Consider the following 25461-nt stretch of genomic DNA (forward strand, 5'->3'; position numbering starts at 1 on the left):
TTGTGAATAGACTAACAACGTCAAATGACACTAGAGAGGCGTTGTTTGGTATATTTATATCTTTTATCAGGTGTATTAGTTGTAAACAATTTTTAATACCATATTTTGGTTTGAAATTTAAAGTATTTTTAATGATTCTATTGGCGTATTTTGCTAGTTTGTAGGCTGGTGCTGAGTTATAAGCTACGACGGGTCTCACTGGTATATCTAATTTGTGAACTTTAGGTTGTCCATACAATCGTGGACATTGGGGGTTCATGACAGTGAGGTAGGATTTTTGGAATTTATCTTTAACAAGTGTTTTGCATGTACTAAGAATTGAATTTATTTCTGCGGTAAATTTTGGGGTTGGATCTTTATTCAATAAAATTACATCACTAGAGTTTAGTACATTTTGCACTTTTTCAATATAAATATTTTTTGGTAGAATTACTGTGCTATTCCCTTTATCAGCTTTTGAGATAATTAAATTATTGTCTTTAATTTTATTTTTAATTGATTTTATTGTATGAGCTTCATTTGAAAACTTATTATTAATTATAGCATTTTTTATTATTTTTGAAAGTGACCATTGTTATATTATTATTTCTTATTTATGACATATTAACCTTAAAGAACCATTGTAATTTAATAACCCAATCATATGTACCTACCTTGACATTGTGTACCTAATTTTGTATAAATTCTGTAACAAAAGAATTTCAATTGCCAGCCTGAAGATGTCCATAATAGGATGAAACCGGTACTGGTAAAATAAACAAGTGGAAATAAGTTAAAAAATGTTTTATTTTCTATTTTAATATATCGGGTCTATTATGACTAATCGCTCGGTCTGTTAGTATAGTTTTATCATAATATATTTTATAAAATTCGTTTTCTATCTACCATCTTTTGAGACTCTTCGTACGAATAAAATTACTTTCCCTGTCTCATATCCAGATCATTATAGTTTGGTAAATATTGAAATAGTTTGCTAAATCATTACAATCCGCATAGCTTCTTAACGGGAATTGCATGGAAATTAGGCCTAGAAGGAGGCGATTACTCTTACGATGAACTTGTAGTAAAATTAATTATTTCTTCTTCAGAAAAAACTTAGGACGGACTTTGATCTCATCTGCATTTTGTAAATTATTAACAGTATGATTGACTCATATCCATCAAAACCTTCACTTGACATTCTCTTTAATTATTATAAGTGTTTTGGTGCCCTATGCTGTATTGTAACATTTCTCCTTGCAATTAACTTCCCGTAAGTTAGTAAATACATAAATAAGTCATACAGCAGTCAATTCAAATCTCCCGGTAAAATGCGGACTTCAAGCTACGACTTTCTAACCAATCAGCGATCTACACCATGTATGAGCGAACCTTGTTTAATATTCTTTCGAACCTTGAGCTTACACCGTGGACCTAAAATGCCCTCAGATAAGTTTGCAAGTCGGTAAATTATAATTAACGTTAAGTAAATATAAGTACTAACCGGCTACAACCAGAAAATCCAAAATGGAAAAATCGATCAAATTTTTGGTCATCACGGCACACGCAGCAAGATATAATGGCGTGTCTCCTCTCGATGTCGTGGTATTTATATCCGCACCTAAAAATATTTAAGTGATAAACATTGCCTGCATCTAAGCACAACATTTACGTACCTATTAGAACTTATTGTGAAACTCTGCAAAATATTTTCACAAGGGAAATATTTTTAAATACCAGATAAGAAATTTTTATTCCTTTACCTTTTTTAAGCATTAACAGCACTATTTCTTTGCACCCGGAGGCGCATGCTTTCTGAAAAATAACATGTCAGTAAACAAATAAAACAAAATAATAATCAATTAGTCCTAGGATGTGGCAAATGAGTAACACAACATATCTAAATATTATTAAATTTTGTAAAATAAATATTATTTTTTTACCAGGAATGGCGTGCTGCCTCCGATTTTAAAATTAATTGTCTCTGGACATGTTCCAATGTGGTATAAACAGTGTTCTTTTTGATCATGGTTGTGGAAAGATAGCTGAAAACAATAGTAGTAACAAAAAATTAAAACGATAACATGTATAAATAAATCGATAAACTTGTTACAAAACGATTTACTTACACCAATGGTTCTGATCATTTTTGATGCATTCTTTCTCAATATTTCAGTTTTTTTATTTTTATTTTTATTAAATTCTATAACCTTTTGAATAATTTTGAAAAGTGCTGCAATTATAAGTAATGAAATAAGAATATTCAAAAACATATTTCTTTAGGCCGGAATTTGCTGTGGAATAAAACATTAATTATTAATGTTTCTTTTTTGTCACTTTATTGAAATATTTAAAGAAAGATTATGTTTGCCAAACAATCTACCTGTGTATATGTTTATAAATTGTTTATAAAATGCTGTGTATATGTTTATAAAAGCACACACGAAGATGTGAAAAATAAAAAATAAAGCTAACTCGAAAATAAATAAATATGTAAACTGTCAGAAATATTGAAAAAACATTCTCGCTTTAGGTACATTCGATTCCAGAGAAATGTTTTGAAAATACTTCTAAATAAAATACTGACATTCAAAACAAGTACTGTTTCTGATTTTAGTATAACAATCACATATTATGCAACTGAAAATATTCTGCTTGTTTTTGCGTTTATTATGGGCCGGTATGTCAGTTGCTCTGGCTAGCTAAGATTCATATTGCCCGTCGAGGTGCTCTCCCGTAGAAGTCATTAGCCTAGTTATACTATTACCAAGTAAGTATAGTAAATAATATAGAGGCAAAAAAAATAGTGCTCGTAGATTACATTCCTGAAAAACACAACAAAAATTAATCCAACAACCCTCCCACGTGAATGCTACAGCTATACGCCCTTGACAATTGCAAAAAATACCTTTGTTCCGGGCCATCAGGTCTATAATATTCGCCATTTTTTTCTGTATTATGGGCCGGTACGTCGGATTCTCTTTATCCTCGTTAGCGAGATATTTACGTCCGTCAAGTTGCTATGTGGTAGGAGCCCTGGCAAGGTAAGCCTGGTGATACTATTACGAAATTTTAATGTAACAGACCATGGTATAAGTTCGTTAACAATACAATAGTTAATTAATATTTTTGTTTTGTATCTTAAATTGGGTATACTTTTTGTGAACAGACGAACAATTTATAACTACCTTATATAAGTTAGGAATGATTTACGAATCCCAGATATAAATAATACGATGTTTGTTTGTTAAATAGGTTGGCATTGCGCTCTGGCCATGTATGCTACTTTCTGTGCACGCTGAATTATTTCTGCACATCGTTTCTTTCTCATGAGTCGACAGTCTTGGAAGAAACCTTCGTTTCTAGGGAATCCATTGCTTCCGTCACTGAATGTGACTATGCCTGCAATCCAAAAGATTTAATGTGTTAATTTAGACCTTAACAATCATTTTTATAACAATAATTTGATACCTGGCTTTGCCGGAGTTTTAAAACCTACTTTTTCATAATACTTTCTTACTGCACAGTGAAAAAATATTGAATAATAATATAAAATATAATGTCTCATCTTATTTTTTATTTAAACGGTTATTTCTCAGCTACACAGCTTATATTGGGATTGAATGATCTTGCGGGCTGAAAGTTCCTAATGAACCTTAGAAATTATCACAGCAAAAACACTATGCAAATTTCAGACAGATAGATTATAATATCCTTTATAGATAAGTAAATTATTATCAATTTGGACATCAATGTCAGATTTAAATGTGGATTAATTTTCAAGGATTAACTATCAGATTTAAAATAAGAAAGACAATATTACCAAGACCCCAAATCCTCCCTCCTCTGAATTCCCCTTCGTACTTCATTCCATCTGCTCTCCAAAACACCCCGTGGCCGTGGAACCACCCCTGCATGAACTCGCCTTCAAATCTAATCAAACAAACACAACATGATTACAATCAGCTGGTGGTTGGGCCAATTATTAATAGTGTCACATTTCCCCTCAAACTCTATTGTCACTGACTGTTTGCCTTTATTTGGAACAACAATACGTGACCGCACCAGGACTAAATAAAGTCCTTGAGTCGTTTTCCAACATAAAGTCTTCCAAGAAAGTCTAGAATTTTAATAAAATGGCATTAAAATTTTACGTTACTGTGGCAACACTGAGTAACACCGATTTGGAAAAAATTTTAGAACATTCAGTGTGAGGTTATGCTTGACTCCAGAATTTGATAATTGACATTTACAGGAAAATTATCATAATTTTTTTTTTTTTGCTAATGCTGTGTGTTTCTTCCACTCAATTTAATTAATTTATATTGAACTTCGGAATGCCGAGCTCCTGTCAACTAATCCATATGGATACGCCAGCGCTCAAGGGATACAATTTTTTTATCCAATGGGTACTTTTGGCGCTTGAGAAGTTAAACATCTTAAAATTGCTTCATTGATAAATTCATTATGTACCTACATCAAAAAAAAACTTCCATGCAATGGCCATTCTACACGCTAATATAAAACAATGAGGTAGTTAGAATATGATGTAGGATTATTTCCTTTTAGAAAGTGGCACTAATTTCTAAACCCCGTTTTACGTTGATGTGAAAAATATTCACTTGGACCGTAGTTCTTTTTTAAAGTTACAAGTGCTGTTGGCTGTTCAACACACTTCGTTAGTATGACAGAAGTAAAAGTTCCCATAGCCGTTCCGTACAACGAGCACATAAACCAAAAAAAAGTGTGGGACGCGGACTAGCATCACCAGATCCAACTTCGGGTAGGTGGATTTATTAACCTAAACTTCCCATCTCGATAACACGAAATTTATTTACAGTCAACTCCTTTAAACTACCACTGGCAGGTTCCTGCTTTTTGACATACCTTAATACTAAGGTTTAAGAATCATAATATGAAACAGAAACATTGACATAACGAAAATATGCACACACAGTAAAACAATCTGATAACAAAAGCAGTTGTGATCTGTTAACAAGTCATCAATAACGAATAATTATTGTATGAAAAACAAATGTGAAATCTACGCAAGTTTAAGGGCAGTTTATTAGTACGAGAAACTTTAAAACTTACTTGGCACCATCGGGGAATGTCATAACACCCAAGCCGGAAGACAGTCCATTAGTAAAGGCTCCGTCGTACCTAGTACCGTCTGGCAACACCAGGTGTCCCATCCCGTGCTTCTGTCCTCGGGAGTTCCATTCCCCGATATAGCGAGTCGTATCCTCGTATTTATAGGCCCCTGTCTTTGCCACTCCTGGATCCATCACTGCCAAACAGATTTATATACATAAACACGTCACTATTCAACTATCTCAACCGTTTGGAGCCAGTGAGACTACGGCATATGCAATTGGCGTATTTTGTGAGGTGGAAGGTAGTGGGGAAGGGAAGGTGATGGGGAAGAAGAAGGTTGGGAAGTACCTACCTGGCTATTCAGACCTGGTCACCAAACAAAGCTATTTGAAGCAACATTTTAATTCTGAACGGTGGTTTTACATATTTTAAATATAGTAAAAATATATTATTTTTAATTGATAAATTGTAAAATGAAAAAAAGTAATCAAAGAAAATTTACTTGCGACCTCCGAATTCGTAGCCGAGGATTGTAACCACTCGGCCACGGAAGCCGTTAGATAAATGTAAGTATGAAGTGAACGTCTTCACTAATCAGAAGTTTACACTAACAATCAATTGAAGATTATTAGTTAATATGAGCTACTACCTAGTACCGTCTGATTTTTATCTTTTTAATAAAGTAAATTAATGTAACAACACACACCACAATAAATTTATGAAAAAATCTTCAGAATGTATTTTATTTCACCATCTGAATGCTTATAACTATTCAATTTTAAATATTTGCAAAGAAAGTTAATGAAAATTTTCCATACCTTCAACCATTTTGGATGTTTGTAGGTTAGCTGCACAAATGACAGTGGATATTCATCGATACAAACATTGAAGTGTTTTTCTAAGGTTTCCCAGCGGACAGCCTTGTAATCGAATTAAGTACACAGACTTAGCCCATGTAAACTTCATCACCCTACTTTAAATAATGCTACTAATTGGAAACATTCATATAACTATCTAGAATATTGCTTTTTATGTGGATATCATTAGTTATGTATTAGACAAGGATGGGTTGTTTCACAGAATTTGAAAAATTCATCAAATTTATAAGTTTCCTATTTACGTTCTGTTTTTATCGAAGTCAATTTTGTCAATGTTTAATTAATTATTTATCACATAAAATATTAACTGAATCGGAATTGTATAACTCACTATAATTATGAATAATATTAAAATCTTCAATCTGTAAAATTCACTCGCCATAACAGAGGCATCCATCACATGGCGGTTGAAATAATATTCAAAATGTATCATCCAATGCAAATTTTCTTTGAAATAAAAATAAATAAAAAACGGCGTAACAACCGCCCCATGACTTGTATTTTAACATTGAAATTTGATGAATTTTCCAATTCTGTGAAACAATTCGTTTTTAGTGTTATCTATGGGTTGTCTCGCAAATTTTTTTAAATAATCAACATCTAATAATTTCCAATGGTATTTACCTCTCAATCCCTGCATTATAGACAGCTTTTGGTTCTTCGTACGCAAAGATTTTTACAAGACTGTTACGCAACCTACCAATATATGCTACTCTTTAAAGCTGGTTTCTTTACACGGCACTGCCTGAATTATACTGAACTTGATCATTCTTTAAGTGCAGTCATGGAATTAATACAATGTCAAGGGACTCTAGCGACGAAGACAATAATATTGTTCGTCTTCATACATATTTACAAGCATAAAAAACGATATAAAGATGATTTAAGGTTCATCCAAACAACGAAATAAATGTTAATTGGAGGACATTTGTCGCCACCAAGGAACTACATGAGAATGATGTCAAATTGACTTTTCTTTCGAACCTCAATCCACAACATGTATTCTGGTAAATTATAGTTATATAAACATGGATATTTTCCTACCTCCAGAATGAATTTAACATTCAAATCGTGTTCGAACATCATCTCTGACAAACGAGTAGTAGATGCGAATGCAAGACGTGTAGTGTGCTACCAGTACTATCAGCAGCGTGCAAGTGACGTCAAACCAATAGTCAATGCGTAACATTGTGTGCGAACACTAGCAAAATAGTATGAAGGACACTCACGAGCAGCATGTATGCTACACGACAAACTCGAGTCGCTTGTAAGTATCTCCTTGTATGAATGGCCTTATTGTTACCAATGCCATCTATAAGTAACCTCTTAAACTACTATCTAAGATATCACACCTAGTATTTTATATTTAAGAATATTCTCAGAGGAGCAAATTCCCTTCAATAAAGCTCACCCAGGTTGTACCTGGATATAATTATGGTAAAAAAATTTAAAATAAAAACACAACAGGTTAATAAAATTAATAAAAATACTAGATAGAGATTGAGAAGTAAAAAAATATATAATTTATGTTTAGTTTTTTACACAATACATAATGCCTTTTCATATATTTTTTTAATTAAGATGCAAGTAGCCTATTCAAGTAGATTCTTCATCAACATCATCTTCTTCACTCTCCGAATCAGCAGTTCCTCTTCCACTAGATTCACTTCCCGAATGGTGCTCATCTACTTCCATTTGTTCTTCATTCTGTCGATTGCGTTTCCCGAGATCCTGAATGTATTGCATTGTATACTTGTTAAAATCGCAGCTGTAAAAAAAAAGACAAATTTGTAATTAAGATCTGGGGTTCAAATGTCAATTTCACCAGTTTCACAATTTCAGAAAAATGAACATTTGATGCCTCCATTCGACAGACAAGCATTCAATCATCGAGTCAGCAAGTAATAACAAAATATTATCTGTTTAATTGTGCGGGAAGAACTCACATTTCAGACAGCTGTTGATATTTTCTAGAAAGTGTTTTTTCTAAAGCCAGAAGTGTGGGCATAGCGAACATTCCCTGCAGACGAGAATTGTGTATTGTTGTCGCATAGCTGATCCAATGCAGGTATAACTCTATGTGGCGGCTGTCCTCAAACAAAGTGGAAATCGCTTTGAGAAGCCGGTGCAAGTATTCATCGGGAAGACTTGCAATAGTAAGCTGGACTGAAATAAATTAAAAAAACTAATAAATAAACAATAATTAATTTATTTGTATTAAAAACTAAATCGGTTGCAAGTTCGATGTTACAACAAGGTGTCTGCGGGAAAAGTTGAATTGTTTATATGGGAAAATAAATAATCTTCTACAGAAAAATATTATGGGAAAAAAAGTTGGAATTTAAAAAAACTTATTTATACATTTTACTTGTACCATCATGTAAAATAATCACCTACCGAAGTCAGCGCACTTTACCCCTGGACACCCTGTATAATAATTTAGTGATATTCCATTTATAGATGGTTTTTAAGAAACAAACAGGAAAGATCTGTTCCAGAGCATGGAAAATACTAAGTAATGTGAAACAGTGTAATTTTATTTATGTAACCCTTTGCTTGTCCTTAATTACTATTGATTTATCTGCCACCAATTCATAATTAATAATTAATGAAGAATTTGACGTTTTTAGATTGTGTTACAAAGAATTCGGATATAATAAATCAGATTTAAACATTTTTAAATATTTTAAAATGTCGAGTTAGACTCGACATAAGAGTAGACGGAAGTGACAGCGACAGCACTATGTAATTCTACTATTGTTACTGATTTATTGTAATGATTCGATTTATTTTGGGATGGTTTGCAGCCATAGGTATACAAAAGTATTAACTGTTTGTGCAAACTTACTATCACTGATAGATACTCGTTCAACAGCCTCCTGAATGATTTTCATCTCATTCAGCTGCAGAGCGGCCATCAAGGCCTCCGTCCACTCCTGCTTATTGAGGGCCTCCTTCACCATCTGAGGAGTGGCATTGAGCTGAAGTTCAAACGGCTGGAACACTCCACCTGTGTTCAGGGAATACTGCATCAATCCTTCTGTTGTAGCCACTGAGAAGCTCTGACCAGTGGGAGAGAATTGTACACAGAATACTCGCACCTGAAAGGATTAAATTAAAAATAGTATAATTTACATTGCTATAAAATTAAATTTATAAGGCTGATATCGTGCAGAACAGAACTAAGAAATAAGCAGGGATTTCAATTAGGGAGGCGGGTATGGGTACCGCCGCTCCGGAACCATTTATTGGATAACCGACACATCTGTCATAGGTCACCTCAAGCAGTTCGTTTGGTGACTTAACAGGGCTTGCCGGGTTCATGGGATGAGGTTTATCCGGATCTTGGCGAGCGACGCGTCTGTCCACCAAACGCATGGTGGGCCAGATCAGGAGACTGGTTGAGGGAGAACTTTTGACCACTCCAACAGGGCTTTTTCGGAACAACGCATTCATGAATTTGTAGCAGAAGAATCCAGATTAATTCATTAATAATAAGCAGCTCGACGCTACTTAGGTACGTACTTGCTACTTAGGTACGTACTCGCAGTCGAAATCAAAACAGAGCAACCTACGTACTACAAGCACCTACTTGTCTAACGACGACAATAATATCGCAAGTCGGTCTTTCACATTATGAGAACTCGCCAGAAGGTTCAAGTCTGCCGCCTAGGCATAATTGCCACGCCGCCGAAACTTCGGGAAAGGGCCAGACCGAGCGAGTGGCCTCGATTTAGTTGCCATTTAACTACCTGCTGTTGCCACCAGCCGAACAATATAAATAAGCCCGACGCAGCGAGCATAATTATTAGTATTCAGTATTTACTATCGTCAACAGCTGCTACCTACGAGTACTACGACCTAGTTTCGCGAACATTCCATAGTATTTGTGCATAAATAAACGTGAAATATTGTGAGTGTAAATCAGCTTTCAACTTATAAATAAACACTATACCTGAGTTGGAGAGATCTTTCATTTATACACCACGATAACCACAAATTCATATGTCTGTCACTCCTGGACACACTCCTTCTCCTTCTTTTACTAAAAATACCCTCCACACAGCATCCTAAAGATGACATAGGCCCCGAGGATAATTATTTTCCTCAGGGCCTCCTATGTGGAGCTAATGTAACAAAAAAGAAAATGGCATCTAAAAGAGCCTGATTGATTCTATAATATTATTTAACAAACCTCTGGTTTAAAGTTTCTATCGGCCATGTCGCCTTGCTTCACCCCTGGTAACCTTAGTTTAACATCGCCTCCTTCTAATTCACTCCTTTTCTCCACAAGCATCAGATTTCCAAATTCCGTCAGGTTGCGCCGACTCACAAAATCCTGAAAATATTCAATATTAATTTCTAAATAAAAACATTACATGGATGTAGGTTATAACATGTTATGTTAATGTGAATTTACGGAATTTGTAAAAATAAACTGTATACTTACGCCCATTGCATCTAATGATTTGTTTAATGTGATTTGGAATTTCTTTAAAAGTACTGATTCGTTAATACTGTAAATGCAGATATTCTTGGATTGTCCTCCGGCTAAAACACATTTCCCGTCAGCCGAATAACATAGAGATGTGTCCAAATGGACAAAATTCAATTGTATCAATGTCCAAATGGACAAAGTTCAATTGTATCAATGTCCAAATGGACAAAGTTCCAATGGATGAATGTCCAAATGGACAAAGTTCAATTGTATCAATGTCCAAATGGACAAAGTTCAATTGTATCAATGTCCAAATGGACAAATTTCAATTGTATCAATGTCCAAATGGACAAAGTTCATTTGTATCAATGTCCAAATGGACAAAGTTCCAATGGATGAATGTCCAAATGGACAAAGTTCAATTGTATCAGTGTCCAAATCGACAAAGTTTAATTGTATCAATGTCCAAATGGACAAAGTTCAATTGTATCAATGTCCAAATGGACAAAGTTCAATTGTATCAATGTCCAAATGGACAAAGTTCAATTGTATCAATGTCCAAATGGACAAAGTTCAATTGTATCAATGTCCAAATGGACAAAGTTCAATTGTATCAATGTCCAAATGGACAAAGTTCCAATTAATGAAGGTCTAAATGGACAAAGTTCAATTGCATCAATGTCCAAATGGACAAAGTTCAATTGTTTCAATGTCCAAATGAGCAAATTTCAATTGTATCAATGTCAAATTTTGGACAAAATTCAATTGTATCAATGTCCAAAGACAAAGTTCCAATGAATGAATGTCCAAATGGACAAAATTCAATTGTATCAATGTCCAAATCGACAAAGTTCAATTGTATCAATGTCCAAATGGACAAAGTTCAATTGTATTAATGTCCAAATGGACAAAGTTCCAATGAATGAAGGTCTAAATGGACAAAGTTCAATTGTATCAATGTCCAAATGGACAAAGTTCAATTGTTTCAATGTCCAAATGGACAAAGTTCCAATGAATGAAGGTCTAAATGGACAAAGTTCAATTAAATCAATGTCCAAACGGACAAAGTTCAATTGTATCAATGTCCAAATGGACAAAGTTCAATTGTATCAATGTCCAAATGGACATATTGATACAATTGAATTTTGTCCATTTGGACATTGATACAATTGAACTTTGTCCATTTAGACCTTCATTCATTGGAACTTTGTCCATTTGGACAATGATACAATTGAACTTTGTCCATTTGGACATTGATACAATTGAACTTTGTCCATTTGGACATTCATTCATTGGAACTTTGTCCATTTGGACATTGATTCCATTTGGACATTGATTCATTGGAACATTGTCCATTTTGATACAATTTAACTTTGTCCATTTGGACATTGATACAATTGAACTTTGTCTATTTAGACCTTTATTCATTGGAATTTTGTCGATTTGGACATTGATACAATTGAACTTTGTCCATTTGGACATTGATACAATTGAATTTTGTCCATTTGGATATTCATTCATTGGAACTTTGTCCATTTGGACATTGATACAATTGAACTTTGTCCATTTGGACATTGATTCATTGGAACATTGTCCATTCGGACATTGATACAATTTTACTTTGTCCATTTGGACATTGATACAATTGAACTTTGTCTATTTAGACCTTCATTCATTGGAACTTTGTCGATTTGGACATTGATACAATTGAACTTTGTCCATTTGGACATTGATTCAATTGAATTTTGTCCATTTGGACATTCATTCATTGGAACTTTGTCCATTTGGACATTGATGCAATTGAACTTTGTCCATTTGGACATTGATACAATTGAACTTTGTCCATTTGGCAATTGATTCAATTTAACTTTGTCCATTTGGACATGATCTTTCAACTGTCAAAAAAACAAAATGGCATTTGATGACAAAGTTACATTTGAATTTCTCTGAAACAACCCGCCTTAAATCTTTTAGAAGTGAGCACTTCTTCCATGGGAACCTTATGTGCGGTTTTAATTAATACTCACTGCTAAAATGGAAAGTCTCCAATTAGCCTCCATAAAAAAGATGGTTTTTCTAAAAATACAACTTTATGGAGATTTTGTGACTGAGTTCGATTTGGATAACGATTCTTATCACTATTCCAATATTTCAGCCAGTTTGGTCCCATAGAACCTGAAAAAACTGCTTCTAAAGTTCGAACCCAAGTCTGAAATTAGCGTCCATAAAAATCATGATTTTTCTAAAAATACAACTTTATGGAGATTTTGTAACTGAGTTCGATTTGGATATCGATTCTTATCACTATTCAAAAAATTCAGCCATTTTGGTCGCATAGAACCTGAGAAAACTGCTTCTAAAGTTCGAACCCAAGTCTGAAATTAGAGTCAGTAAAAATCATGATTTTTCTAAAAATACAATTTTATGGAGATTTTGTGACTGATTTCGATTTGTACCATGCTTCTTATCACTTTTCCTAAATTTCAGCCAATTTGGTCCCATAGAACCTGAGAAAACTGCTTCCAAAGTTCGAACCCAAGTCTGAAATTAGCGTCCAAAAAAATTAAAAATTTTCTAAAAATACAACTTTATGGAGATTTTGTGACTGAATTCAATTTGGTTAGCGATTCTTATCAATATTAGAAAATTTCAGCCAGTTTGGTCCCATAGAACCTGAGAAAACTGCTTCCCAAGTTCGAAGATTTTGTGACTGAGTTCGATTTGGTTAACGATTCTTATCACTATTCCAATATTTCAGCCCGTTTGGTCCCTTAAAACCTGAGAAAACTGCTTGCAAAGTTCGAACCCAAGTCTGAAATTTGCGTCACTAAAAATCATAATTTTTCTAAAAATACATTTTTATGGAGATTTTATGACTGATTTCGATTTGTACCATGCTTCTAATAACTTTTCCTTAATTTCAGCCAATTTGGTCCCATAGAACCTGAGAAAACTGCTTACAAAGTTGGAACCCAAGGCTGGAATTAGGCTCCATAAAAAAGATGGTTTTTCTAAAAAGTTAACTTTATGAAGATTTTGTGACTGAGTTCGATTTGGATAACGATTCTTATCACTATTCCAATATTTCAGCCCGTTTGGTCCCTTAAAACCTGAGAAAACTGCTTGCAAAGTTCGAACCCAAGTCTGAAATTTGCGTCACTGAAAATCATAATTTTTCTAAAAATACAACTTTATGGAGATTTTGTGAATGATTTCGATTTGTACCATGCTTCTTATCCTTTTTCCTAAATTTCAGCCAATTTGGTCCATAGAACCTGACAAAACTGCTTCAAAAGTTCGAACCCAAGTCTGAAATTAGCGTCCATCAAAATAATAATTTTTCTTAAAATAAAATTTTATGGAGATTTTGTGACTGAATTCAATTTGGTTAGCGATTCTTATCAATAATAGAAAATTTCAGCCAGTTTGGTCCCATAGAACCTGAGAAAACTGCTTCCCAAGTTTGAACCCAAGGCTGAAATTAGGCTCCATAAAAAAGATGGTTTTTCTTAAAATTAAACTTTATGAAGATTTTGTGACTGAGTTCGATTTGGTTAACGATTCTTATCACTATTCCATTATTTCAGCCAGTTTGGTCGCATAGAACCTGAGAAAACTGCTTCTAAATTTCGAACCCAAGTCTGAAATTAGCGTCCATAAAAATCATAATTTTTCTAAAAATACAACTTTATGGAGATTTGTAACTGATTTCGATTTGTACCATGCTTCTTATCGCTTTTCCTTAATTTCAGCCAATTTAGTCCCATACAACCTGAGAAAACTGCTTACAAAGTTCGAACCCAAGGCTGAAATAAGGCTCCATAAAAAGGATGGTTTTTCTAAAAAGACAACTTTATGAGAATTTTTGACTGAGTTCGATTTGGATAACGATTCTTATCACTATTCCAATATTTCAGCCCGTTTGGTCCCTTAAAACCTGAGAAAACTGCTTGCAAAGTTCGAACCCAAGTCTGAAATTTGCGTCACTAAAAATCATAATTTTTCTAAAAATACATTTTTATGGAGATTTTATGACTGATTTCGATTTGTACCATGCTTCTAATAACTTTTCCTAAATTTCAGCCAATTTGGTCCATAGAACCTGACAAAACTGCTTCAAAAGTTCGAACCCAAGTCTGAAATTAGCGTCCATCAAAATAATAATTTTTCTTAAAATAAAATTTTATGGAGATTTTGTGACTGAATTCAATTTGGTTAGCGATTCTTATGACTATTTCGAAATTTCAGCCAGTTTGGTCACATAGAACCTGGGAAAACTGCTTCTAAAGTTCGAACCCAAGTTTGAAATTAGCGTCAGTAAAAATCATAATTTTTCTAAAAATACAACTTTATGGAGATTTTGTGAATGATTTCGATTTGTACCATGCTTCTTATCACTTTTCCTAAATTTCAGCCAATTTGGTCCATAGACCCTGAGAAAACTGCTTCAAAAGTTCGAACCCAAGTCTGAAATTAGCGTCCATCAAAATAATAATTTTTCTTAAAATAAAATTTTATGGAGATTTTGTGACTGAATTCAATTTGGTTAGCGATTCTTATGACTATTTCGAAATTTCAGCCAGTTTGGTCACATAGAACCTGGGAAAACTGCTTCTAAAGTTCGAACCCAAGTTTGAAATTAGCGTCAGTAAAAATCATAATTTTTCTAAAAATACAACTTTATGGAGATTTGTAACTGATTTCGATTTGTACCATGCTTCTTATCACTTTTCCTTAATTTCAGCCAATTTAGTCCCATACAACCTGAGAAAACTGCTTACAAAGTTCGAACCCAAGGCTGAAATAAGGCTCCATAAAAAAGATGGTTTTTCTAAAAAGACAACTTTATGAAGATTTTTTGACTGAGTTCGATTTGGATGGCGATTCTTATCACTATTCCAATATTTCAGCCCGTTTGGTCCCTTAAAACCTGAGAAAACTGCTTGCAAAGTTCGAACCCAAGTCTGAAATTTGCGTCACTAAAAATCATAATTTTTCTAAAAATACATTTTTATGGAGATTTTATGACTGATTTCGATTTGTACCATGCTTCTAATAACTTTTCCTTAATTTCTGCCAATTTGGTCCCATAGAACCTGAGAAAACTGCTTACAAAGTTGGAACCCAAGGCTGGAATTAGGCTCCATAAAAAAGATGGTTTTTCTAAAAAGTTAACTTTATGAAGATTTTGTGACTGAGTTCGATTTGGATAACGATTCTTATCACTATTCCAATATTTCAGCCCGTTTGGTCCCTTAAAACCTGAGAAAACTGCTTGCAAAGTTCGAACCCAAGTCTGAAATTTGCGTCACTGAAAATCATAATTTTTCTAAAAATACAACTTTATGGAGATTTTGTGAATGATTTCGATTTGTACCATGCTTCTTATCCTTTTTCCTAAATTTCAGCCAATTTGGTCCATAGAACCTGACAAAACTGCTTCAAAAGTTCGAACCCAAGTCTGAAATTAGCGTCCATCAAAATAATAATTTTTCTTAAAATAAAATTTTATGGAGATTTTGTGACTGAATTCAATTTGGTTAGCGATTCTTATCAATATTAGAAAATTTCAGCCAGTTTGGTCCCATAGAACCTGAGAAAACTGCTTCCCAAGTTTGAACCCAAGGCTGAAATTAGGCTCCATAAAAAAGATGGTTTTTCTTAAAATTAAACTTTATGAAGATTTTGTGACTGAGTTCGATTTGGTTAACGATTCTTATCACTATTCCATTATTTCAGCCAGTTTGGTCGCATAGAACCTGAGAAAACTGCTTCCAAAGTTCGAACCCAAGTCTGAAATTAGCGTCCAAAAAAATTAAAAATTTTCTAAAAATACAACTTTATGGAGATTTTGTGACTGAATTCAATTTGGTTAGCGATTCTTATCAATATTAGAAAATTTCAGCCAGTTTGGTCCCATAGAACCTGAGAAAACTGCTTCCCAAGTTCGAAGATTTTGTGACTGAGTTCGATTTGGTTAACGATTCTTATCACTATTCCAATATTTCAGCCCGTTTGGTCCCTTAAAACCTGAGAAAACTGCTTGCAAAGTTCGAACCCAAGTCTGAAATTTGCGTCACTAAAAATCATAATTTTTCTAAAAATACATTTTTATGGAGATTTTATGACTGATTTCGATTTGTACCATGCTTCTAATAACTTTTCCTTAATTTCAGCCAATTTGGTCCCATAGAACCTGAGAAAACTGCTTACAAAGTTGGAACCCAAGGCTGGAATTAGGCTCCATAAAAAAGATGGTTTTTCTAAAAAGTTAACTTTATGAAGATTTTGTGACTGAGTTCGATTTGGATAACGATTCTTATCACTATTCCAATATTTCAGCCCGTTTGGTCCCTTAAAACCTGAGAAAACTGCTTGCAAAGTTCGAACCCAAGTCTGAAATTTGCGTCACTGAAAATCATAATTTTTCTAAAAATACAACTTTATGGAGATTTTGTGAATGATTTCGATTTGTACCATGCTTCTTATCCTTTTTCCTAAATTTCAGCCAATTTGGTCCATAGAACCTGACAAAACTGCTTCAAAAGTTCGAACCCAAGTCTGAAATTAGCGTCCATCAAAATAATAATTTTTCTTAAAATAAAATTTTATGGAGATTTTGTGACTGAATTCAATTTGGTTAGCGATTCTTATCAATATTAGAAAATTTCAGCCAGTTTGGTCCCATAGAACCTGAGAAAACTGCTTCCCAAGTTTGAACCCAAGGCTGAAATTAGGCTCCATAAAAAAGATGGTTTTTCTTAAAATTAAACTTTATGAAGATTTTGTGACTGAGTTCGATTTGGTTAACGATTCTTATCACTATTCCATTATTTCAGCCAGTTTGGTCGCATAGAACCTGAGAAAACTGCTTCTAAATTTCGAACCCAAGTCTGAAATTAGCGTCCATAAAAATCATAATTTTTCTAAAAATACAACTTTATGGAGATTTGTAACTGATTTCGATTTGTACCATGCTTCTTATCGCTTTTCCTTAATTTCAGCCAATTTAGTCCCATACAACCTGAGAAAACTGCTTACAAAGTTCGAACCCAAGGCTGAAATAAGGCTCCATAAAAAGGATGGTTTTTCTAAAAAGACAACTTTATGAGAATTTTTGACTGAGTTCGATTTGGATAACGATTCTTATCACTATTCCAATATTTCAGCCCGTTTGGTCCCTTAAAACCTGAGAAAACTGCTTGCAAAGTTCGAACCCAAGTCTGAAATTTGCGTCACTAAAAATCATAATTTTTCTAAAAATACATTTTTATGGAGATTTTATGACTGATTTCGATTTGTACCATGCTTCTAATAACTTTTCCTAAATTTCAGCCAATTTGGTCCATAGAACCTGACAAAACTGCTTCAAAAGTTCGAACCCAAGTCTGAAATTAGCGTCCATCAAAATAATAATTTTTCTTAAAATAAAATTTTATGGAGATTTTGTGACTGAATTCAATTTGGTTAGCGATTCTTATGACTATTTCGAAATTTCAGCCAGTTTGGTCACATAGAACCTGGGAAAACTGCTTCTAAAGTTCGAACCCAAGTTTGAAATTAGCGTCAGTAAAAATCATAATTTTTCTAAAAATACAACTTTATGGAGATTTTGTGAATGATTTCGATTTGTACCATGCTTCTTATCACTTTTCCTAAATTTCAGCCAATTTGGTCCATAGAACCTGAGAAAACTGCTTCAAAAGTTCGAACCCAAGTCTGAAATTAGCGTCCATCAAAATAATAATTTTTCTTAAAATAAAATTTTATGGAGATTTTGTGACTGAATTCAATTTGGTTAGCGATTCTTATGACTATTTCGAAATTTCAGCCAGTTTGGTCACATAGAACCTGGGAAAACTGCTTCTAAAGTTCGAACCCAAGTTTGAAATTAGCGTCAGTAAAAATCATAATTTTTCTAAAAATACAACTTTATGGAGATTTGTAACTGATTTCGATTTGTACCATGCTTCTTATCACTTTTCCTTAATTTCAGCCAATTTAGTCCCATACAACCTGAGAAAACTGCTTACAAAGTTCGAACCCAAGGCTGAAATAAGGCTCCATAAAAAAGATGGTTTTTCTAAAAAGACAAATTTATGAAGATTTTTTGACTGAGTTCGATTTGGATGGCGATTCTTATCACTATTCCAATATTTCAGCCCGTTTGGTCCCTTAAAACCTGAGAAAACTGCTTGCAAAGTTCGAACCCAAGTCTGAAATTTGCGTCACTAAAAATCATAATTTTTCTAAAAATACATTTTTATGGAGATTTTATGACTGATTTCGATTTGTACCATGCTTCTAATAACTTTTCCTTAATTTCTGCCAATTTGGTCCCATAGAACCTGAGAAAACTGCTTACAAAGTTGGAACCCAAGGCTGGAATTAGGCTCCATAAAAAAGATGGTTTTTCTAAAAAGTTAACTTTATGAAGATTTTGTGACTGATTTCGATTTGGATAACGATTCTTATCACTATTCCAATATTTCAGCCCGTTTGGTCCCTTAAAACCTGAGAAAACTGCTTGCAAAGTTCGAACCCAAGTCTGAAATTTGCGTCACTGAAAATCATAATTTTTCTAAAAATACAACTTTATGGAGATTTTGTGAATGATTTCGATTTGTACCATGCTTCTTATCCTTTTTCCTAAATTTCAGCCAATTTGGTCCATAGAACCTGACAAAACTGCTTCAAAAGTTCGAACCCAAGTCTGAAATTAGCGTCCATCAAAATAATAATTTTTCTTAAAATAAAATTTTATGGAGATTTTGTGACTGAATTCAATTTGGTTAGCGATTCTTATCAATATTAGAAAATTTCAGCCAGTTTGGTCCCATAGAACCTGAGAAAACTGCTTCCCAAGTTTGAACCCAAGGCTGAAATTAGGCTCCATAAAAAAGATGGTTTTTCTTAAAATTAAACTTTATGAAGATTTTGTGACTGAGTTCGATTTGGTTAACGATTCTTATCACTATTCCATTATTTCAGCCAGTTTGGTCGCATAGAACCTGAGAAAACTGCTTCTAAATTTCGAACCCAAGTCTGAAATTAGCGTCCATAAAAATCATAATTTTTCTAAAAATACAACTTTATGGAGATTTGTAACTGATTTCGATTTGTACCATGCTTCTTATCACTTTTCCTTAATTTCAGCCAATTTAGTCCCATACAACCTGAGAAAACTGCTTACAAAGTTCGAACCCAAGGCTGAAATAAGGCTCCATAAAAAGGATGGTTTTTCTAAAAAGACAACTTTATGAGAATTTTTGACTGAGTTCGATTTGGATAACGATTCTTATCACTATTCCAATATTTCAGCCCGTTTGGTCCCTTAAAACCTGAGAAAACTGCTTGCAAAGTTCGAACCCAAGTCTGAAATTTGCGTCACTAAAAATCATAATTTTTCTAAAAATACATTTTTATGGAGATTTTATGACTGATTTCGATTTGTACCATGCTTCTAATAACTTTTCCTAAATTTCAGCCAATTTGGTCCATAGAACCTGACAAAACTGCTTCAAAAGTTCGAACCCAAGTCTGAAATTAGCGTCCATCAAAATAATAATTTTTCTTAAAATAAAATTTTATGGAGATTTTGTGACTGAATTCAATTTGGTTAGCGATTCTTATGACTATTTCGAAATTTCAGCCAGTTTGGTCACATAGAACCTGGGAAAACTGCTTCTAAAGTTCGAACCCAAGTTTGAAATTAGCGTCAGTAAAAATCATAATTTTTCTAAAAATACAACTTTATGGAGATTTTGTGAATGATTTCGATTTGTACCATGCTTCTTATCCTTTTTCCTAAATTTCAGCCAATTTGGTCCATAGAACCTGACAAAACTGCTTCTAAAGTTCGTACCCAAGATTTTTACTGACGATAATTTCAGACTTGGGTTCGAACTTTAGAAGCAGTTTTCTCAGGTTCTATGCGACCAAAATGGCTGAAATTTTTGAATAGTGATAAGAATCGTAATAGCAATAAACGCCCGGGTTTCCGGCAATTAATTAATAATAATAATAATAATCGATATCCAAATCGAACTCAGTTACAAAATCTCCATAAAGTTGTATTTTTAGAAAAATCATGATTTTTATGGACGCTAATTTCAGACTTGGGTTCGAACTTTAGAAGCAGTTTTTTCAGGTTCTATGGGACCAAACTGGCTGAAATATTGGAATAGTGATAAGAATCGTTATCCAAATCGAACTCAGTCACAAAATCTCCATAAAGTTGTATTTTTAGAAAAATTATGATTTTTATGGACGCTTATTTCAGACTTGGGTTCGAAATTTGGAAGCAGTTTTCTCAGGTTCTATGGGACCAAACTGGCTGAAATTTTGTAATAGTGATAAGAATCGCAATCAAAATCGAACTCAGTCACAAAATCTCCATAAAGTCGTATTTTTAGAAAAATTATGATTTTTATGGACGCTAATTTCAGACTTGGGTTCGAAATTTAGAAGCAGTTTTCTCAGGTTCTATGCGACCAAACTGGCTGAAATAATGGAATAGTGATAAGAATCGTTAACCAAATCGAACTCAGTCACAAAATCTTCATAAAGTTTAATTTTAAGAAAAACCATCTTTTTTATGGAGGCTAATTTGAGACTTGGGTACGAACTTTAGAAGCAGTCTTCTCAGGTTCTATGCATCCAAACTGGCAGAAATTTTGAAATAGTGATAAGAATCGCTATCCAAATCGAATTCAGTCACAAAATCTCCATAAAGTTCTCTTTTTAGAAAAACCATCATTTTTATGGAGCTTTTCCAGCCATGGGATCCGACTTTGGAAGCAGTTTTCTCAGGTCGTATGGGACTAAATTGGCTGAAATTAAGGAAAATTGATAAGAAGCATGGGACAAATCGAAATCAGTTACAAATCTCCATAAAGTTGTATTTTTAGAAAAATTATGATTTTTATGGACGCACATTTCAGACTTGGGTTCGAACTTTGAAAGCAGTTTTCTCAGGTTTTATGGGACCAAACGGGCTGAAATATTGGAATAGTGATAAGAATCGTTAACCAAATCGAACTCAGTCACAAAATCTGCATAAAGTTTAATTATAAGAAAAACCATCTTTTTTATGGAGCCTAATTTCAGCCTTGGGTTCAAACTTGGGAAGCAGTTTTCTCAGGTTCTATGGGACCAAACTGGCTGAAATTTTCTAATATTGATAAGAATCGCTAACCAAATTGAATTCAGTCACAAAATCTCCATAAAGTTGTATTTTTAGAAAATTTTTAATTTTTTTGGACGCTAATTTCAGACTTGGGTTCGAACTTTGGAAGCAGTTTTCTCAGGTTCTATGGGACCAAATTGGCTGAAATTTAGGAAAAGTGATAAGAAGCATGGTACAAATCGAAATCAGTCACAAAATCTCCATAAAATTGTATTTTTAGAAAAATTATTATTTTTATGGACGCTTATTTCAGACTTGGGTTCGAAATTTGGAAGCAGTTTTCTCAGGTTCTATGGGACCAAACTGGCTGAAATTTTGTAATAGTGATAAGAATCGCAATCAAAATCGAACTCAGTCACAAAATCTCCATAAAGTCGTATTTTTAGAAAAATTATGATTTTTATGGACGCTAATTTCAGACTTGGGTTCGAACTTTAGAAGCAGTTTTCTCAGGTTCTATGCGACCAAACTGGCTGAAATTTCGAAATAGTCATAAGAATCGCTAACCAAATTGAATTCAGTCACAAAATCTCCATAAAATTTTATTTTAAGAAAAATTATTATTTTGATGGACGCTAATTTCAGACTTGGGTTCGAACTTTTGAAGCAGTTTTGTCAGGTTCTATGGACCAAATTGGCTGAAATTTAGGAAAAGTTATTAGAAGCATGGTACAAATCGAAATCAGTCATAAAATCTCCATAAAAATGTATTTTTAGAAAAATTATGATTTTTAGTGACGCAAATTTCAGACTTGGGTTCGAACTTTGCAAGCAGTTTTCTCAGGTTTTAAGGGACCAAACGGGCTGAAATATTGGAATAGTGATAAGAATCGTTATCCAAATCGAACTCAGTCAAAAAATTCTCATAAAGTTGTCTTTTTAGAAAAACCATCTTTTTTATGGAGCCTTATTTCAGCCTTGGGTTCGAACTTTGTAAGCAGTTTTCTCAGGTTGTATGGGACTAAATTGGCTGAAATTAAGGAAAAGTGATAAGAAGCATGGTACAAATCGAAATCAGTTACAAATCTCCATAAAGTTGTATTTTGAGAAAAATTATTATTTTGATGGACGCTAATTTCAGACTTGGGTTCGAACTTTTGAAGCAGTTTTGTCAGGTTCTATGGACCAAATAGGCTGAAATTTAGGAAAAAGGATAAGAAGCATGGTACAAATCGAAATCATTCACAAAATCTCCATAAAGTTGTATTTTTAGAAAAATTATGATTTTTAGTGACCCAAATTTCAGACTTGGGTTCGAACTTTGCAAGCAGTTTTCTCAGGTTTTAAGGGACCAAACGGGCTGAAATATTGGAATAGTGATAAGAATCGTTATCCAAATCGAACTCAGTCACAAAATCTCCATAAAGTTGTATTTTTAGAAAAACCATCTTTTTTATGGAGGCTAATTGGAGACTTGGGTTCGAACTTTAGAAGCAGTTTTCTCAGGTTCTATGCGACCAAAATGGCTGAAATTTTTGAATAGTGATAAGAATCGATATCCAAATCGAACTCAGTTACAAAATCTCCATAAAGTTGTATTTTTAGGAAAATCATGATTTTTATGGACGCTAATTTCAGACATGGGTTCGAACTTTAGAAGCAGTTTTTTCAGGTTCTATGGGACCAAACTGGCTGAAATATTGGAATAAAGATAAGAATCGTTATCCAAATCTAACTCAGTCACAAAATCTCCATTAAGTTGTATTTTTAGAAAAACCATCTTTTTTATGGAGGCTAATTTGAGACTTGGGTACGAACTTTAGAAGCAGTTTTCTCAGGTTCTATGCAACCAAACTGGCTGAAATTTTGAAATAGTGATAAGAATCGCTATCCAAATCGAATTCAGTCACAAAATCTCCATAAAGTTCTTTTTTTAGAAAAACCATCTTTTTTATGGAGCCTAATTCCAGCCTTGGGTTCCAACTTTGTAAGCAGTTTTCTCAGGTTGTATGGGACAAAATTGGCTGAAATTAAGGAAAGGTGATAAGAAGCATGGTACAAATCGAAATCAGTTACAAATCTCCATAAAGTTGTATTTTTAGAAAAATTATGATTTTTATGGACGCTAATTTCAGACTTGGGTTCGAACTTTAGAAGCAGTTTTCTCAGTTTCTATGGGACCAAACTGGCTGAAATATTGGAATAGTGATAAGAATCGATATCCAAATTGAACTCAGTCACAAAATCTCCATAAAGTTGTATTTTTAGAAAAATCATGATTTTTATGGACGCTAATTTCAGACTTGGGTTCGAACTTTAGAAACAGTTTTCTCAGGTTCTATGGGACCAAACTGGCTGAAATATACGAATAGTGATAAGAATCGTTATCCAAATCGAACTCTGTCACAAAATCTCCATAAAGTTGTATTTTTAGAAAAACCATCTTTTTTATGGAGGCTAATTTGAGACTTGGGTTCGAACTTTAGAAGCAGTTTTCTCAGGTTCTATGCGACCAAACTGGCTGAAATTTTGAAATAGTGATAAGAATCGCTATCCAAATCGAATTCAGTCACAAAATCTCCATAAAAGTGAATTTTTTAAAAAATTATGATTTATATGGGCGCTTATTTCAGACTTGGGTTCTCGAACTCTAAAAGCAGTTTTCTCAGGTTCTAAGGGACCAAATTGGCTGAAATTTAGGAAAAGTTATAAGAAGCATGGTACAAATCGAAATCAGTCATAAAATCTCCATAAAAAAGTATTTTTAGAAAAATTATGATTTTTAGTGACGCAAATTTCAGACTTGGGTTCGAACTTTGCAAGCAGTTTTCTCAGGTTTTAAGGGACCAAACGGGCTGAAATATTGGAATAGTGATAAGAATCGTTATCCAAATCGAACTCAGTCAAAAAATCTTCATAAAGTTGTCTTTTTAGAAAAACCATCTTTTTTATGGAGCCTTATTTCAGCCTTGGGTTCGAACTTTGTAAGCAGTTTTCTCAGGTTGTATGGGACTAAATTGGCTGAAATTAAGGAAAAGTGATAAGAAGCATGGTACAAATCGAAATCAGTTACAAATCTCCATAAAGTTGTATTTTTAGAAAAATTATGATTTTTACTGACGCTAATTTCAGACTTGGGTTCGAACTTTAGAAGCAGTTTTCCCAGGTTCTATGTGACCAAACTGGCTGAAATTTCGAAATAGTCATAAGAATCGCTAACCAAATTGAATTCAGTCACAAAATCTCCATAAAATTTTATTTTAAGAAAAATTATTATTTTGATGGACGCTAATTTCAGACTTGGGTTCGAACTTTTGAAGCAGTTTTCTCAGGTTCTATGGACCAAATTGGCTGAAATTTAGGAAAAGTGATAAGAAGCATGGTACAAATCGAAATCATTCACAAAATCTCCATAAAGTTGTATTTTTAGAAAAATTAGGATTTTTAGTGACGCAAATTTCAGACTTGGGTTCGAACTTTGCAAGCAGTTTTCTCAGGTTTTAAGGGACCAAACGGGCTGAAATATTGGAATAGTGATAAGAATCGTTATCCAAATCGAACTCAGTCACAAAATCTCCATTAAGTTGTATTTTTAGAAAAACCATCTTTTTTATTGAGCCTAATTTCAGCCTTGGGTTCGAACTTTGGAAGCAGTTTTTTCTGGTTTTAAGGAACCAAACGGGCTGAAATATTGGAATAGTGATAAGAATCGTTATCCAAATCGAACTCATTCAAAAAATCTTCATAAAGTTGTCTTTTTAGAAAAACCATCTTTTTATGGAGCCTTATTTCAGCCTTGGGTTCGAACTTTGTAAGCAGTTTCCTCAGGTTGTATGGGACTAAATTGGCTGAAATTAAGGAAAAGTGATAAGAAGCATGGTACAAATCGAAATCAGTTACAAATCTCCATTAAGTTGTATTTTTAGAAAAATTATGATTTT

At 33.6% G+C, this 25461-nt stretch overlaps 2 protein-coding genes across 2 annotated transcripts; both read right to left on the reverse strand.

Annotated features, from left to right (window-relative positions):
- Positions 1 to 3226: 3226 nt before the first annotated feature.
- On the reverse strand, positions 3227 to 5267 carry LOC149408831 (MORN repeat-containing protein 4 homolog). Its single transcript, XM_089650395.1, has 3 exons — positions 5074 to 5267; positions 3803 to 3912; positions 3227 to 3381 (listed from the first exon to the last, which is right to left on the reverse strand). The coding sequence occupies exons 1-3, from the start codon at positions 5265 to 5267 to the stop codon at positions 3227 to 3229; spliced, it is 459 nt and encodes a 152-aa protein (XP_089506521.1).
- A 2283-nt stretch (positions 5268 to 7550) lies between these two features.
- Positions 7551 to 10494, reverse strand: LOC149408832 (periodic tryptophan protein 2 homolog). The gene is made up of 5 exons (XM_089650394.1): positions 10405 to 10494; positions 10150 to 10293; positions 8803 to 9055; positions 7901 to 8120; positions 7551 to 7722 (listed from the first exon to the last, which is right to left on the reverse strand). The coding sequence occupies exons 1-5, from the start codon at positions 10408 to 10410 to the stop codon at positions 7551 to 7553; spliced, it is 795 nt and encodes a 264-aa protein (XP_089506520.1). The 5' UTR covers positions 10411 to 10494.
- Between the last annotated feature and the right edge of the window lie 14967 nt (positions 10495 to 25461).

The sequence above is a fragment of the Hesperophylax consimilis genome, unplaced genomic scaffold (genome assembly GCF_061612785.1).
Source record: "Hesperophylax consimilis isolate HC1 unplaced genomic scaffold, BYU_Hcon_1.0 scaffold_53, whole genome shotgun sequence".
In the NCBI taxonomy this organism is placed as follows: Eukaryota; Metazoa; Arthropoda; class Insecta; order Trichoptera; family Limnephilidae; genus Hesperophylax; species Hesperophylax consimilis.